The 15,176-nt window shown below is 42.9% G+C and overlaps 1 protein-coding gene across 2 annotated transcripts in view; it reads right to left on the bottom strand.

Moving 5' to 3' along the window:
* Positions 1–15,176, bottom strand: part of LOC137357122 (deoxycytidine kinase 2-like) — a 69,535-nt gene that overhangs the window by 31,944 nt on the left and 22,415 nt on the right. For both annotated transcript variants that reach the window (XM_068023171.1, XM_068023172.1), the window contains 2 exons: positions 11,501–11,694; positions 10,295–10,442 (listed from right to left, as the gene is read on the bottom strand). In XM_068023171.1, coding sequence (XP_067879272.1) covers positions 10,295–10,442; positions 11,501–11,694 — 342 coding nt within the window. The remainder of the gene's footprint in view (positions 1–10,294; positions 10,443–11,500; positions 11,695–15,176) is intronic.

The raw sequence follows: 15,176 nt of genomic DNA, 5'->3' as shown, positions 1-15,176 counted from the left end.
AGGAGCAAATCTGCAGGGAAATCACTGAGATGTGCAAGAATTATAGACTGGTGATATTGGGGGACTTTAATTACCCAAATATCGATAATGTTAAGGGGTAAGGAGGGGTAGGAATTTCTGAAATGTGTGCAGGAGAACGTCCTTGACCAGTATGTCCTTCATCCAACTAGGAAGGAGGCATATAAAAACAAGAAATGCTGGAAACACTCAGCAGGTCTGGCAACATCTGTGGACAGAGAAGCAGAGTTAACATTTCAGGTCAGTGACCCTTCTTCAGAACTAGCAAATATTAGAAATATAAAAGGTTATTAGCAAGTAAAGTGGGGTTGGGGCAAGAGATAACAAAGGAGAAGGTGTCGATAGGACAAGGTCATGGACTAGCTGACCAGAAGGTCATCAAGCAAAGGCAAACAATATGTTAATGGTGTGTTGAAAGACAAAGCATTAGTACAGATAGGGTGTTAACGGACTGAAAATGGAACATCCGCAAGTACAAACATGAAAAAAAGTGAGTAAGCAAACTGAACAAACGATGAAATAAAATAAACACACATATATAAAAAGGAAAAAGAAAAAACATAACTAAAAATAAAAGTAAAATGGGGAGCCCATCATGCTCTGAAATTATTGAACTCAATGTTCAGTCCGGCAGGCTGTAGCATGCCTAATCGGTAAATGAGATGCTGTTCCTCGAGATTGCGTTGATGTTCACTGGAACACTGCAGCAATCCTAGGACAGAGATGTGAGCATGAGAACAGGGGGGGAAGTGTTGAAATGACAACCAACCGGAAGCTCGGGGTCCTGCTTGCGAACTGAGCGGAGGTGTTCCGCAAAGCGGTCACCCAGTCTGTATTTGGTCTCCCCAATGTCGAGGAGACTACATTGAAAGAAGTAAATCGCTGCTTCACCTGAAAGGAGTGTTTGGGATAGTGAGGAGCTGCTGGTGCTGGGGAATGAGATGTGCCAAGTGTCTGTGAGGAAACATTTGGGTAAGCGTGATCATCGAATCATAAGGTTTAGATTAATAATAAAAGAGAAAGGAACAATCTGAAGTGGAACTTCTAAATTGGAAGAGGGCTCACTTCAATGGGACGAGAGCGGATCTAGCCAGGGTAAAACGGAACTGAAGACTGACAGGAAAAATGGTAATGGAACAATAGTTGATTTTTGATGACCAGGTGAGAAAGGGGTTGAGGGTTCCCTCTCAGCCTTCACCTCGTCTTACTGTTGCAGGGTTTAATTTTAAACATACCGTGTTTTTAGCTCCCCCTTGGTGAATCCTTGTTTATGCTTTCCAATTATAAAGGAAAAGAAACCAGCACAACAGGTTTTCTCAGGTTTAAAAAAGAAAAGTGAAATTTATTAAACTGAAACTCTCATTCAGTTAACGCCTACTGCACACGATGCGCCCATGTTAGCATGCATAGGGATACACACATGCGGATATGGACAGAAAGAGCTGAAGAAAAATAAAGTGGAAAAGTTTGAGGCAATATCTGAGGAGAGTTTTTTGTTACTGTGCTTCGAACTCACGGTCGAGTCCTTGATTGTTCGTAGATCTTGATTTTTGCTGGGGCCCAGTATTTTTCTTAAACCTTGTTCAGTGTAGGAGACTTCTCCTTTGGGGTTCATATGTCTTCAGTTGGTTTTGGAGTTCCGTGAGGAAGAGATGGGAGCAGACAGGAGAGGCTGTGGTGAAGCAGCCAGGAGAGGTCTTTTCAATCCAGGAGCAAACAGGTTTCTGCAGACTCAGTTCAAACTGTACAGTTCAGAAAAAAAAAACCCAGACTGCCAAACAGGTTAGTCATGTGGCTAAGTTCCGAAGAAGGGTCACTGACCCGAAACGTTAACTCTGCTTCTCTTTCCACAGATGCTGCCAGACCTGCTGAGTGAATCCAGCATTTCTTGTTTTTGTAGTCATGTGGCTAACTGATTTGACCACGTCTGTTTGTGGATTGTATTGGAGCAGGGAATAGCTCCTTTGTTCCAATCACTGTCTGTTCATTTGCAAAAATATGTTTCCAGCCAGGGGCCTGGCAACTCCTGGTCACAGGCCTTCTCTTCTTCCCAGCAACAATTTGAAATTTAATGTCCATGTGACGAAATTAATAAGACTCATTCTTGGCAGGTGGGGCCTGCATGACAGTCATCTTTAAGGAGGAGATGTTTCTGGTACAAGCTCGGCAACAAGGGCAAAAGGTAGGGGAACCAAAGCAGGGCTCCTTGGATGACAAGGGGGATAGAGAATATGATTGAACAAAAACAGGGTGTATAATGCATGTCAGGTGCATTAAGCATGAACCAGGCCAAATACAATAAGTTGAGAGGAGAAGTGAAGAGGAAAATGAGACTGGCAAAGAGAGAATATGAGAATAGATTAGCAGTTAACACAAAAAGGAACCCAAACATTTTCTACCAGCATGTAAACAGTAAGCCGGTAGTAAAAGACGAGGTGAGGGGTATGAGGGTATGTATGTTTAGAGGCGTACAGCAAGGCTAGAATATTTAGTGAGTACTTTGTTTCAATGTTTACTAAGGAAAAAGATGTTGATAAAATATTGGTAGAAGTGGAGATGGATGGGGTGAAAATTGATCGGCAGTGCGTACTGGAAAGGCTGGCTATGCTTAGAGTGGACAAGTTGCCTGGTTCGGATGGCTTGCATCCCAGGTTGCTAAAGGAAGTGGGAGTGGAGATAGTGGAAGGACTTGCCATATTCTTCCAATCTTCCCTAGATATGGGGAAGGTGCCAGAGGATTGAAAAGTGGTAAATGTGGCATCCTTATTCAAGAAAGGGTGTCAGGACAGTCCTAGTAATTACAGACCAGTCAGTTGAACATCAGTTGCGGGTAAGGTTTTAGAAACAATAATCAGGGGGGAAAAAAAATCAACAGACACTTGGAGAGGTTTGAATTAATTAAGGAGAGCCAGCACAGATTTGTAAAAGGCAGATCATGCTCAACTAATCTATTTGAATTTTCTGATGAAGTAACAGAGATGGTTGATGCAATGGATGTTGTCTATATGGATTTTAAGAAGTGCCACATGAAAGGCTGGTTAACAAAACTGAGGTTCATGGAAGAGGCAGCTTGGATAAAAAATTGGCTTAAGGACATAAAACAGCGAGTTGTAGTTAATCATTGTCTTTCAGACTGGAGGATGGTCGGCACAGTGGTTAGCACCGCAGCCTCACAACTCCAGCGACCCGGGTTCGATTCTGGGTACTGCCTGCGTGGAGTTTGCAAGTTCTCCCTGTGTCTGCGTGGGCTTCCGCCGGGTGCACAGTTTCCTCCCACATGCCAAAGACTTGCAGGTTGATAGGTAATTTGGCCATCGAACGTTGCCCCTGGTGTAGGTAGGTGGTAGGAGAATGGTGGGGATGTAGTAGAGAATATGGGGTTAATGTAGGATTAGTATAAATGGGTGGTTGTTGGTCGGCACAGACTCGGTGGGCCGAAGGGCCTGTTTCAGTGCTGTATCTCTAAATAAAAATAAATAAAAACAGTGGTGCTTCCCAAGGGTCAGTGCTAGGACACTGCTTTTTTTTGATATTATCTATATAATGACTTGGATATTGGAATACAGAATAAAATTTCAAAATTTGCAGACGATACCAATCTTGGAGATAAACCAATAGTGAAGATGATACCAATCGACTACAAAAGGACAGAGATAAACTAGCAGAATGGGAAAACAAGTGGCAGATGAATTTATTACAGAGAAGCGTGAGGTGATGCATTTTGGCAGAAGGGAAACAGAGAGGCAATATAGACTTAATGGCACAGTTTTAAAGAGTGAACAGGGACAGAGGGGTTTGGGGGTTCATGTGCATTGATCTTTGAAGATGGCAGGATATACTGAGTGAGTAGTTAGCAAAGCATATCGGATCTTGGGCTTCATAAGTAGGTATTGAGTACAAAGCAGGGGACATTATGCCAAACGTTTATAAAGCTCTGGTTAGGCCACAACTACAGTATTGCATTCAGTTCTGGTCACCACACTTTAGGAAGAATGTGTGGGTCCTTGAGAGGGTTGTCATGCTCATGAAAGGAACAGTTATGAACTAAAGTTTACTGCAGCAATTATGAACTGTAAAAATGAAGTGGTCAATTAAACTCCAAAAAATGTGACACATTTTGCTGCAGACAAGATGCAGTAAAAGTTCAGGTGACTGCTCCTGTACTGAAAATATACATCAGAAATATACAGACAGAACAAGGGGGCACTGTTTTAAAATTAGGGGTCTCCCTTTTAGGACAGGGACAAGGAGAATTTTTTTCTTTGAGGGTTATCTGACTTTGGAATTCTCTGCCTCAGAAGGTGGTCAGAAGGTCACTGGATATTTTTAAAGGCGGAGGTCAATAGATTCTTGTTAGGCAAGGAAATCAAAGATTATCGGCGGTAGATGGGAATGTGGAATTTGAGACAGAAACAGATCATCCATGATCTTATTGAATGGCGGAGCAGGCTCGACGGGCCGAATGGCCTACTTCTGCTCTAACCCCATATGGTCGTATGGTATCATGACTGTTGGAGACTAAATTTATCACCATGTCTGGACTAGTTCTGGAGAAGACGCATTAAAATGTTAAACAGGCCATCAATGCTAAATGGCTCCTTTCTTCAAGAATTGGGTTGACAAAGACCTTTGCAGACAGAACGAGTCCGGATGCAAAGCCAAGTTAATAGGTGGGAAATAATACCACTTTATAAAGATAAGCAACATTCCAACCCCATTGTCAGACATTGAATGGGCACACCAGGGGAGGGCATCGATAGTCACCCGGCCGAAACCCAGCCTGATAATGGTTTTTCTTAAAAAAAAAGATTTTTCTGAGAGAGAGTGAGAGAAAGCCAGACAGCGAAGAAGCTGAGACATCCGTTCCAGCCAAGACGAAGACCCTGCCTGTAACAAGTTTAAACCACCGAAGCAGAAACTCCAAAGGTGAACTTCCCCATCTGAGAAGTTTTAACAAGATTGTCTACTGACTTTGACTGAGTCTTAAACAAAAGGAAACTGCAATACTTCAGTAAGCCAAGACAAGAATTTGGCAGGGGGATGGGATACAGAGTGGAGGTACAGTAGGGGATAATATAGAACAGAAAGTGAGTCTGCCTGGAAGACAGAGGAAATATAGACCTGGTAAGGCACAAGGGAAAAATGCAAGGTTGGATTGCATCTATTTCAATGCAAGGAGTCTTACTGGTAAGGCAGATGAATTGAGGGCATTGATTAGCACATGGGATTATGATATTATTGCTATCACAGAGACATGGTTGAGGGAAGCACAGGACTGGCAGCTTAACATTCCACGGTCTAGAATCTTCAGACGCGACAGGGGAGGGGATAAAAGAGGAGGTGGCATTGCATTGTGGATCAAGGAGTCAATTACTGCAGTAAGGAGGGATGACATCTTAGAAGGTTCCTCAAATGAGGCCATTTGGGTAGAATTTAAAAACAAAAAGGGGGCAATTACTTGGCTGGCCTCCAAACAGTCAGGAAGAGATAGAGGAGCAGGTATGTCGTCAAATCTCAGAGGTGTGAAAATAATAAGGTAATAATGGTAGGGGATTTCAACTTGCCCAATATTAACTGGGATAGTCTTAGTGCAAAATGCTAAAAAGGGGCGGAATTCTTAAAATGCATACAGGAGAGCTTTTTGAGCCAGTATGTAGAAAGTCCTACAAGGGAAGGGACAGTACCGAACCTAATCTGAGGGAATGAAGTTGGTCAAGTGGTAGAAGTGTCAGTGGGGGAACATTTCGGGGATAGTGACCATAACTCTGTAAGATTCAAGGTAGTGATGGAAAAGGATGAAGATTGACCAGAAATAAAGGCACTGAATTGGGGAATGACGATTACAATATGATAAAACAAAGTGGACTGGGAGCAGGTACTTGTTGCAAAGTGGGAGTCATTCAAAGAGGAAATAGTGAGAGTCCAGAGCCAACATGTACCAGTTAAGGTGAAGGGTAGGACTAACAGGCCCAGGGAACCCTGGATGTCAAGGGTTATAGAGCATTGGATCAGAAAAAAAAAAAGGAGGCTTATGGCAGATCCCAAGCGCTGAAAACAGCGGAGGCACTCGAGGAGTATAGAAAGTGTAGGGTGGCTCTTAAAAAAGTAATTACGAGAACGAAGAGGGGGCATGAAAAAACACTGGCGGGCAAGATAAAGGAAAATCCCAAGGCATTTTCCAAGTATATTAAGGGTAAGACGATAACCAGGGAAAGAGTAGGGCCCATTAGGGACCAACTTGGCAATTTGTGTGTGGAGCCGCAGGACATAGGTGAGGTTTTAAATGATTACTTTTCATCTGTGTTCACTATGGAGAAGGACGATGTAGGTGCAGAGATCAGGGAGGGGGATTGTGATATACTTGAACATATTCGCATTGAAAGGGAGGAAATATTAGCTGTTTTAGTGGGCTTAAAAGTGGATAAATCCTCAGGCCCAGATGAGATGTATCCCAGGCTGTTATGTGAGGCAAGGGAGGAGATAGCAGGGGCTTTGACACAAATTTTCAAATCCTCTCTGGCCACAGGAGAGGTACCAGAGGACTGGAAGACAGTGAATGTGGTACCATCATTCAAGAAGGGTAGTAGGGATAAACCAGGTAATTACAGGCCAGTGAGTCTAACATCAGTGGCAGGGAAAATGTTGGAAAAAATTCTGAGGGACAGGATTAATCTTCACTTGGAGAGGCAGGGATTAATCAGGGATAGTCAGCATGGCTTTGTCAGGGGGAGATCGTGTCTAACTATCTTGATGGAATTTTTCAAGGAGGTGACTCGATGTGTCGATGAGGGTAAAGCAGTAGATGTAGTATCCATGGATTTCGGTAAGGCTTTTGATAAGGTCCTGCATGGGAGATTGGTCAAGAAGTTAAGAGCCCATGGGATCCAGGGCAATTTGGCAAATTGGATCCAAAACTGGCTTCGTGGCAGGAGGCTGAGGGTAATGGTCGAAGGCTGTTTTTGCGAGTGGAAGCCTGTCACCAGTGGTGTACCACAGGGATCGGTGCTGGGACCCTTGCTGTTTGTATTGTACATTAATGATTTAGACGTGAATGTAGGAGGTATGATCAGTAAGTTCACAGATGACACAAAAATTGGTGGTGTTGTAAATAGTGAGGAGGAAATCCTTACATTACAGGGAGCCATCGATGGGCTGGTAAGATGGGCGGAGCAGTGGCAAATGGAATTTAATCCTGAAAAGTGTGAGGTGATGCATTTTGGGAAGGCTAACAAGGCAAGGGAATACATTTTCATATATTGTTTTCATAGTTATCTTTTGTTTCAAGCCGATTTGATCCTTACAACGCTCAGGGACTAAAACGCTATTTGCGGTCAGTTGGGAGGTGGGAAAATTGGAAGTCACCCACATCATTTTCCACAATGGATGGTAGGACACTAGAAAGTCAGTGGGACCTTGGTATACTTATCCAAATATCATTGAGGCAGCAGCACAGGTAGATAAGGTGGTTAGGAAGGCATATGGGATACTTGCCTTTATTAGCCGAGGCACAGAATATAAGAGCAGAGAGGTTATGATGGAGCTGTATAAAACGCTAGTTAGGCCACAGCTAGAGTATTGTGTACAGATCTGGTCACCACACTATAGGAAGGATGTGATTGCACTGGAGAGGGTGCAGAGGAGATTCACCAGGATGTTGCCTGGGCTGGAGCGTTTCAGCTATGAGGAGAGACTGGATAGGTTAGTGTTGTTTTCTTTGGAGCAGAAAAGGCTGAAGGGGGACATGATTGAGGTGTACAAGATTATGAGGGGCATTGATAGGTTAGATAGGAGGAAACTTTGTCCCTTCGCGGAGGGGTCAAGAACCAGGGGCCATAGATTTAGGGTAAGGGGCAGGAGGCCGAGGGGAGATTTGAGGAAACATTTTTTCACCCAGAGGGTGGTTGGAATCTGGAACGCACTGCCTGAAGAGGTGGTGGAGGCAGAAACCCTCACAACATTTAAGAAGTATTTAGATGACCACTTGAAACACCATAGCATACAGGGCTACGGGCCAAGTGCAGGAATATGGGATTGGAAGATTGGAATAGTTGGGTGCTGTATGGCCTGCACTGACACGATGGGCTGAAGGGCCTGTTTCTGTGCTGTACAACTCTATGACTCTAAGGAACATCAGGCCTGCAAAGCTGTCAAAAATTCCTCCTGAAATCCAATTAGGTTTCTCTTTTTACAAGTGGACTTAAATGCATGCAATCCTCTAATCTCTGTATTTTCTTGTGTGTGCGCGCATGGGTGTGCCTGTGTGAGTGGGTGAGGTTATGAAAATGTTCATATACTGTTTTCATAGTTATCTTTCGTTTTAAACCTATTTGATCCTTACAACACTCAGGGACTAAAACGATATTTGCGGTCAGTTGAAAGGTAGGAAAAGTAGAAGTCACCCACACCATTTTCCAACTGTCGGTAACAGGGTGCGGAGGAGATTTACCAGAACGGTTCCAGAGATGAGAGATTTTAGCTACACGGTTAGGTGAGAGAAGCTGGAATTCTTCTTGAAGCAAAGAAGATTGAGGGGCGATTTGATAGAGCTGTAAAGATTATGACAGGTTTAGAGAAGGTAGACAAAGAAAAGCTGTTCCCATTACGTGATTGTGTCCCTTAGGCCTTGCACTGATTTAAGATTTAAAGAATGTGAGGAAGAACTTTATTTTTAAACACAGCGAGTGCTAATGACCTGGAACTCGCTGCCTACGAGGAAGTGGAGACGATCAATGATTGATAAAAATTGAACGGGCACTTGAGGGAAATAAACTTGCAGGGCTACGGGGATAGAGTGGGAGTTTGGGACTGACTGGATTGTTCCTCAGAGAGCTGGCATGGACTCAATGACCAAATTACCTCCTTCTGTAACATTCACCTACTTCCAATCTTGACCAATGTCCAGATGATGTTATCAGTGTGTGGTGAAATATTTTGTTATTTTGTTGTACGCGTTGTAAAACTTCTAAGGAAAAATAAAAGGTTATTGTTCAAAACAAGATCTTCTTAAGATATATTTGAGCTGCAGCAGAGTACATTGCAAACATCCACAACAATGAGATTCAACACAATACACTCCTCAGCCACTTCTGAACAAAGTCACATTCTTTAAAAGTAACTGAGCCTGATTAAAGCCTGAACTATTTGATCAGTCAAAATTTAAAAAGATTCTGAAGAACAAAGCTTCACTGAAGAGAAAATCTTTCACTTGACAATGTAATTTGGTTGAAAAATGGATTTGCCTGCATCAACTTTCCTTACAGAAATGTCGGAAATGTCAAGTAGAGCGCATTGGAAGCTTAAACATACTGTCATGCAGGCCCCCACCTGCCAAGGATGAGGCATATTAATTTTGCCACATGGACATTAAATTTCAAATCGTTGCTAGGAAGAAGAGAAGGCCTGTTCCAAGGACTGCCAGATCTTGGCTGGAAAAAACACATTTACCCACTAATAGACATTTAAGTTAGGAAAGCGCATTCCATTCCCTCTAAGATGATACAATACAGAGAGTCAAGACGTGGTCAGACCAGTTAGTCATGACTAACCTGCTTGGCAATCTGGGGGGCTTCTGAATTTTACAGTTTGAACTGAGAGTCTGCAGAAAGCAGAATGTTCCTGGACTGAGAAGAACTCTCCTGGCTGGCTCGCCACAGACTCTCCTGTCTGTCTGCTCCCATCCCTTTCTCATGGAACTCCAAATCCACTTAAGACACATGAAACCCAAGAGAGAAAAGTCTCCTGCAGCGAACAAGGTTTAAGGAGAATACTGGTCCCCAACGAAAAGCAAGATCTACCTCCAATCAAGGACTCTACAGTGAGCTTGAAGAACCCGAAAAAAAACTCTTCAGATATTGCCTCAAAGTTTTCCACTTTATTTTTCTTCTGCTCTTTTCTATTTGCATGTGTATCGCGTATGCATGCTAGTGTGGGTGCGTCGTGTATCCGTAGGCGTTAATCGAATTAGAGTTTAACTTTAATAAATTTCAACTTTTCTTCTTTACACGCAAGAAAGCCTGTTTGTGCTGGTTTCTTTGCCTCATAATTGGAAAACAGTGAACAAGGATTCACCAAGGGGGAGCTAAAAACAGTGTGTTTAAAACTAAACTCTGACAGTAAGACCAGGTGAAGGTTGAAAGGGAACCCTGGACCTCTTTCTCACCTGGTTGTAACAATACCCTCTCCCAGTTCATAGCACCATTTGATTAGTTCTGCACTGCTAAAACACTAAGATCTGAATGAATTAGTTGTTGTTGTTAAACCTCAGCACATGACTTACCTCAGGAAATGCCTGAAGGTAAATGATTCCTTCCAATGCTAATCGGCTGCCAAACTGATTGAGAAGGTAAGTGTGCCAGTCTTGGTAGATGGTCCATTCGGTTTCATTCAAGCAACCCAATTCATATAGATTGGAAGCAAATATATACCTATATAAATAGTCACAAATATAGGCTAACTCAATTAAAGTTTTCTAATCCTTGAATAAATGGAGACATTTTCAGTTCTACTGTAGAGCTTTTGAAATTTTATAGCCAATTTCTGGTAGAAATGGTAATGAAAGCAGATGAGAGCTATTGATTCTATAATTAGTTTGAACCCAGAGAAAAGGTTGTAGCCTCGAAGGTTCCTTCAGGTTCAGTAAATTTATTCACTGAGCAGCTGAGCCATACAGTTTGTGAAGGTTCAGCTTCATTCTCCTGTCTGTGTTAACTGATTTAAGCTGGGGCAACATTCGGGTTATGAGAAGCAGTCTGAAATACACTAATGCTAGGGACAGAAAAAAAAGTCAACCATAATTCTATCTCCTCTTCAATATACAATGCCATGCCAACTCCATGTGTCTTTATCTTGCATATTAACCTTTTGTATGGCACCTTATCAAATGCCTTTTGGAAATTCGGAGTATACTACATCTACTGGTTCCCCTTTATCTCCCCTACTAGGCACCCCCTCAAAAAAATCTAATAATTTGTCAAAATAAGAGTATGTTCGATGCTCCGATCTCCTTCAATCTGGGGCACCCATAAAGAGGAGAAAAAAACTAACTGAAGTGAGAGAGAGAAAAATTACAAGGAATTCCCATACAATTACTAATATATACCAAACAGGTAATAAGTAATGAATTAGTCAAATGAATATTGTCAGAAACTCAGTGGTGCAGTTTCTTTCCATCTGTGGGACCTAAGATTTGAATCTAGTTTAGGCTGATTGAATGAAAGTATTCTGTCTACTGCTGCAAAATGAATTTGAGACAGCGTGAACCTAGTGGAGACAAGTGAAAACGCAAAACAATCCAGAATTAACCATTTCACACAGGATGGCCATAAAATTGGTTGGAATTAAAAACAGAAAGGTAACACTGGTGCAGTGAGGGGTACTCCTCTGAAATTGGTTGGGTTTGAAGTTTTGCACTTCACACTCACTTCATCTTGATGAAAACAAAAAATAGATGGTTTTAGAGTCAACACTACAGCCATGTCATTACCTATCACTATAGACTGATCTTTCAAATATCTGCACTGGCTGTTCTGCCTTCATCAGTCTGGGTGATACTGGTGCCAAATGGGCCTTGATTCGGCTCATGCAGGAATATGACTGAAAGGTGTAAGACCACCGGTGGGGGTCTTGATACAGCATCTGAAGTAGGTTACCAACACTCTTCTGTGTTGACGACAGCTCCTGGAGAAGAAAAAACAATTGTTACTAAAAACTGAAAGCTGAAAACCAAAATCCAAAAGAAAATACTGCAAATTCACAGCAGTTAAGTCAGCAGCTAAAAGAAGCAAGTCAGTATCTTCGGATAAGATGACCAGAACTAAAGGTGGGATCTCATCTGAAATGTTAATCCATTTTTCTCTTTCAAATGCTGACCCACTTCCAACAATCTTATTTTTTATTTTAGACAATAATTTCCTTTTAACTTTGCGTTTTCAACAGCTGTAAAGAGTGAAAAATTGCCTTTCCTACACTGAGGACATCCTGAAGCATTTCACAACCAATGAAGTACTTATGAAGTGTACTTCTTGTTGTAATGTAAGAAAATGTTGCAGCCAATTTCCACACAGTAAGATCACACAAGCAGCAGTGAAATAAATGGCCACGTAAATCTTTCTTTTGCCACACTGGTTGAGGGATAAATGTTGGCCAGGCCACCAGCAGAATCAGAGAAAAATCACAGGAAGTTTAAAACACAGAAAGATGCCACTTGGCCCATCGTGTCTGTGCTGGCCAAAAAACGAGCCACCCAGCCTAATCCCACCTTCCAGCATTTGGTCCGTAGCCCTACAGGTTATGGCCCTTGGGGTGCATATGCAGGCACCTTTTAAATGAGTTGAGGGTTTCTGCCTCAACTATTCTTTCAGGCAGTGAGTTCCAGAGCCCCATCACCCTCTGGGTGAAAGAGTTTTTCCTCATCTGCCCTCTAATTTTTCTACCAATCACTTTAAATCTATGCCCCCCTCATCACTGACCTCTCTGCTGAGGTGAATAGGCCCTTCACTCCACTCTACCCAAGCTCCTCAAAATTTTGTACATTTCAATCAGATCTTCCCTTCGCCTTCTCTGTTCCAAGAAGAACAACCCCAGCCTATCCAATCTTTCTTCATAGCAGCATTTTTCCAGTTTTGGCAACATCCTCATAAATTTCTCTGTACCCTCTCTAGTGTAATCCTTTCTGTAATGAAGTGACCAAAACTGCACACAGTATGCAAATTGTGGCCTAACCAATGAGTTATACAGTTTCAGCATAACTTCCCAATGTATTCTATACCTCGGCTAATAAAGGAAAGGATTCCATATGCCTTCGAAACCACCTTATGGACCTGTCCTGCTACCTTCAGGGATCTGTGGACGATCACTGCAAGATCCATCGCTTCCTCTACACTTCTCAGTACTTTCCCATTAATCATGTATTCTTTTGCCTTGTTTGACCTCCTCAAATGCATCATCTCCAGGTTGAATTCCATTTGCCACTTTTCTGCCCATCTGACCAGACCATCAATTTCTTTTAGCAGCCGACAGTTATCCTCCCCGCTATCTACCACACGGCCAATCTTTGTATCGTCTGCAAACTTCTTGATCATGCCCCCTACATTTACGTCCAAATCGTTTATACCACAAAATGCAGGGGACCCAGTACTGAGCCCTGCGGAGCGCCACTGGAAACAGCCCTCCAGTTGCAAAAACACCCGTCAACAATTACTCTTGGTTTCCTGCCACTGAGCCAATTTTATATCCACCTTGCTACATTTCCCCTGGATCCCAAGGGATTTCATTTTTTTAAACCAGTCTGTCATGTGGGACCTTGTCAAAAGCCTTACTAAAATCCATGTAGACCACATCAACTGCACTACCCTCAACTATCTTCCTTGTTACTTCTTCAAAAAATTCGATCAAGTTGGTCAAACAAGATCTTCCCTGAACAAATCCATGCTGACTATCCTCGATTAACCTGTGCCTTTCTAAGTGACAGCTTATCCTGTCTCTCAGAACAGATTGCAATAATTTGCCCACTACTGAGGTGAGACTGACTGGACTGTAATTATTCAGTCAATCCCTCACTCCCTTTTTAAACAAAGGTACAATGTTAGCAGTTCTCCAATCCTCCAGCACCACACCTGTATCCAGTGAGGACTGGAAAATGATGGTCAGACCTTCCACTTTTTCCTCCCTTGCTTCTTTTAACAGCCTAGGGTACATTTCATCCGGCCCTGGTGATTTATCAACTTTCAAGGATGCTAATGCCATTAATACTTCCTCTCTCCCTATGCTCATCACATCCAATACTTCACACTCCTCCTCCTTAACTACAATATCTGCATCATCCCCCTCTTTTGTGAAGACAGACACAAAGTATTCATTAAGAACAAGACCAAAAACTTCCCCTCCTACACATAGGTTTCCTTTTTGGTCTTTTATGGGCCCTACTCTCTCCTTAGTTTCAAAGCAAAATACTGCAGATGCTGGATATCTGAAGTAAAAACAAGAAATGCTGCAAATACTCAGTAGGTCTGGCAGCATCTGTGGAGAGAGAAGCAGAGTTAACGTTTCAGGTCAGTGACCCTTCATCAGAACTGGCAAAGGTTAGAAATGTAATAGGTTTTAAGCAAATAAAGCGGGGGTGGGGCAAGAGGTAACAAAAGTGAAGGTGTTGATAGGACAGGGTCACAGAGAAAAACTGACGAGAAAATCATGGAGCAAAGGCAAACGGTATGTTAACAGTATGTTGAAAGACAACGCATTGGTGCAGAGATGGTCTCTCCCAAGTTATTCTCTTCCTGTATTGTTAAAACATCTTTGGGTTCACCTTGATTTTGCTTGCCAGTATTCTTTCATGTCCTCTCTTTGCTTTCCTAATTTTCTTTTCGACTTCACCCCTCCACTTTCGATAGTCCTCTCGGCTTTCTGTCATATTGAGTTCTCGGTGTCGGACATAAGCTTTCCTTTTCTGCCTTATCTTACGCCATAAGCTCCTTGACATCCATGGGGCTCTAGATTTGGCCGTCTCACCCTTTTTCTTTGTGGGAACATGTCTACTCTGAACCCCTTGAATCTTCCCTTTGAATGCCTCCCACTGGTCTGACACTGCTTTACCTTCAAGTAGCCGTTTCCATTCCACTTTTGCTAAATCACTCCTCAGTGATCTTATGGCGTAAGATAAGGCAGAAAAGGAAAGCTTATGTCCGACACCGAGAACTCAATACGACAGAAAGTCGAGAGGACGATAGAAAGTGGAGGGGTGAAGTCGAAAAGAAAATTAGGAAAGCAAAGAGAGGACATGAAAGAATACAGGCCTTGCCCCAATTGAGAACTCTTAACTCCTGTTCTATCTCTGTCCTTTTCCATAACAAGGTGACTCCTGACAACGCAGAGGCCCGCTGACGTCATCAGAATGCTCCAAGCTGTGCACACGCGCAGCTACATCTTGCCAGGACTAAGTGGCGTATGCGCAGGATGATGTCATTGTGCAGCGCCAACGTCATTGCGTGTTCGCGCCTGGTCCATCTTTGTACATGTGTGATAAAGCGTCATTGGGTATCCAGCCCCCTACTTGGCTGGAGGAAGCGGCTGAATGAGGGACTTTGAGACTGGAGCACTCCCTCCTCGGCAACTAGCTCCAGGCCTCGCTGTTCCCCCCGCCCCACTCTCCTGGCCGATTGTTC

The sequence above is a fragment of the Heterodontus francisci genome, chromosome 47 (genome assembly GCF_036365525.1).
Source record: "Heterodontus francisci isolate sHetFra1 chromosome 47, sHetFra1.hap1, whole genome shotgun sequence".
Lineage (NCBI taxonomy): Eukaryota > Metazoa > Chordata > Chondrichthyes > Heterodontiformes > Heterodontidae > Heterodontus > Heterodontus francisci.
Note: the sequence above shows the minus strand (reverse complement) of the source record. Positions and strands in the feature narration are given on the sequence as shown.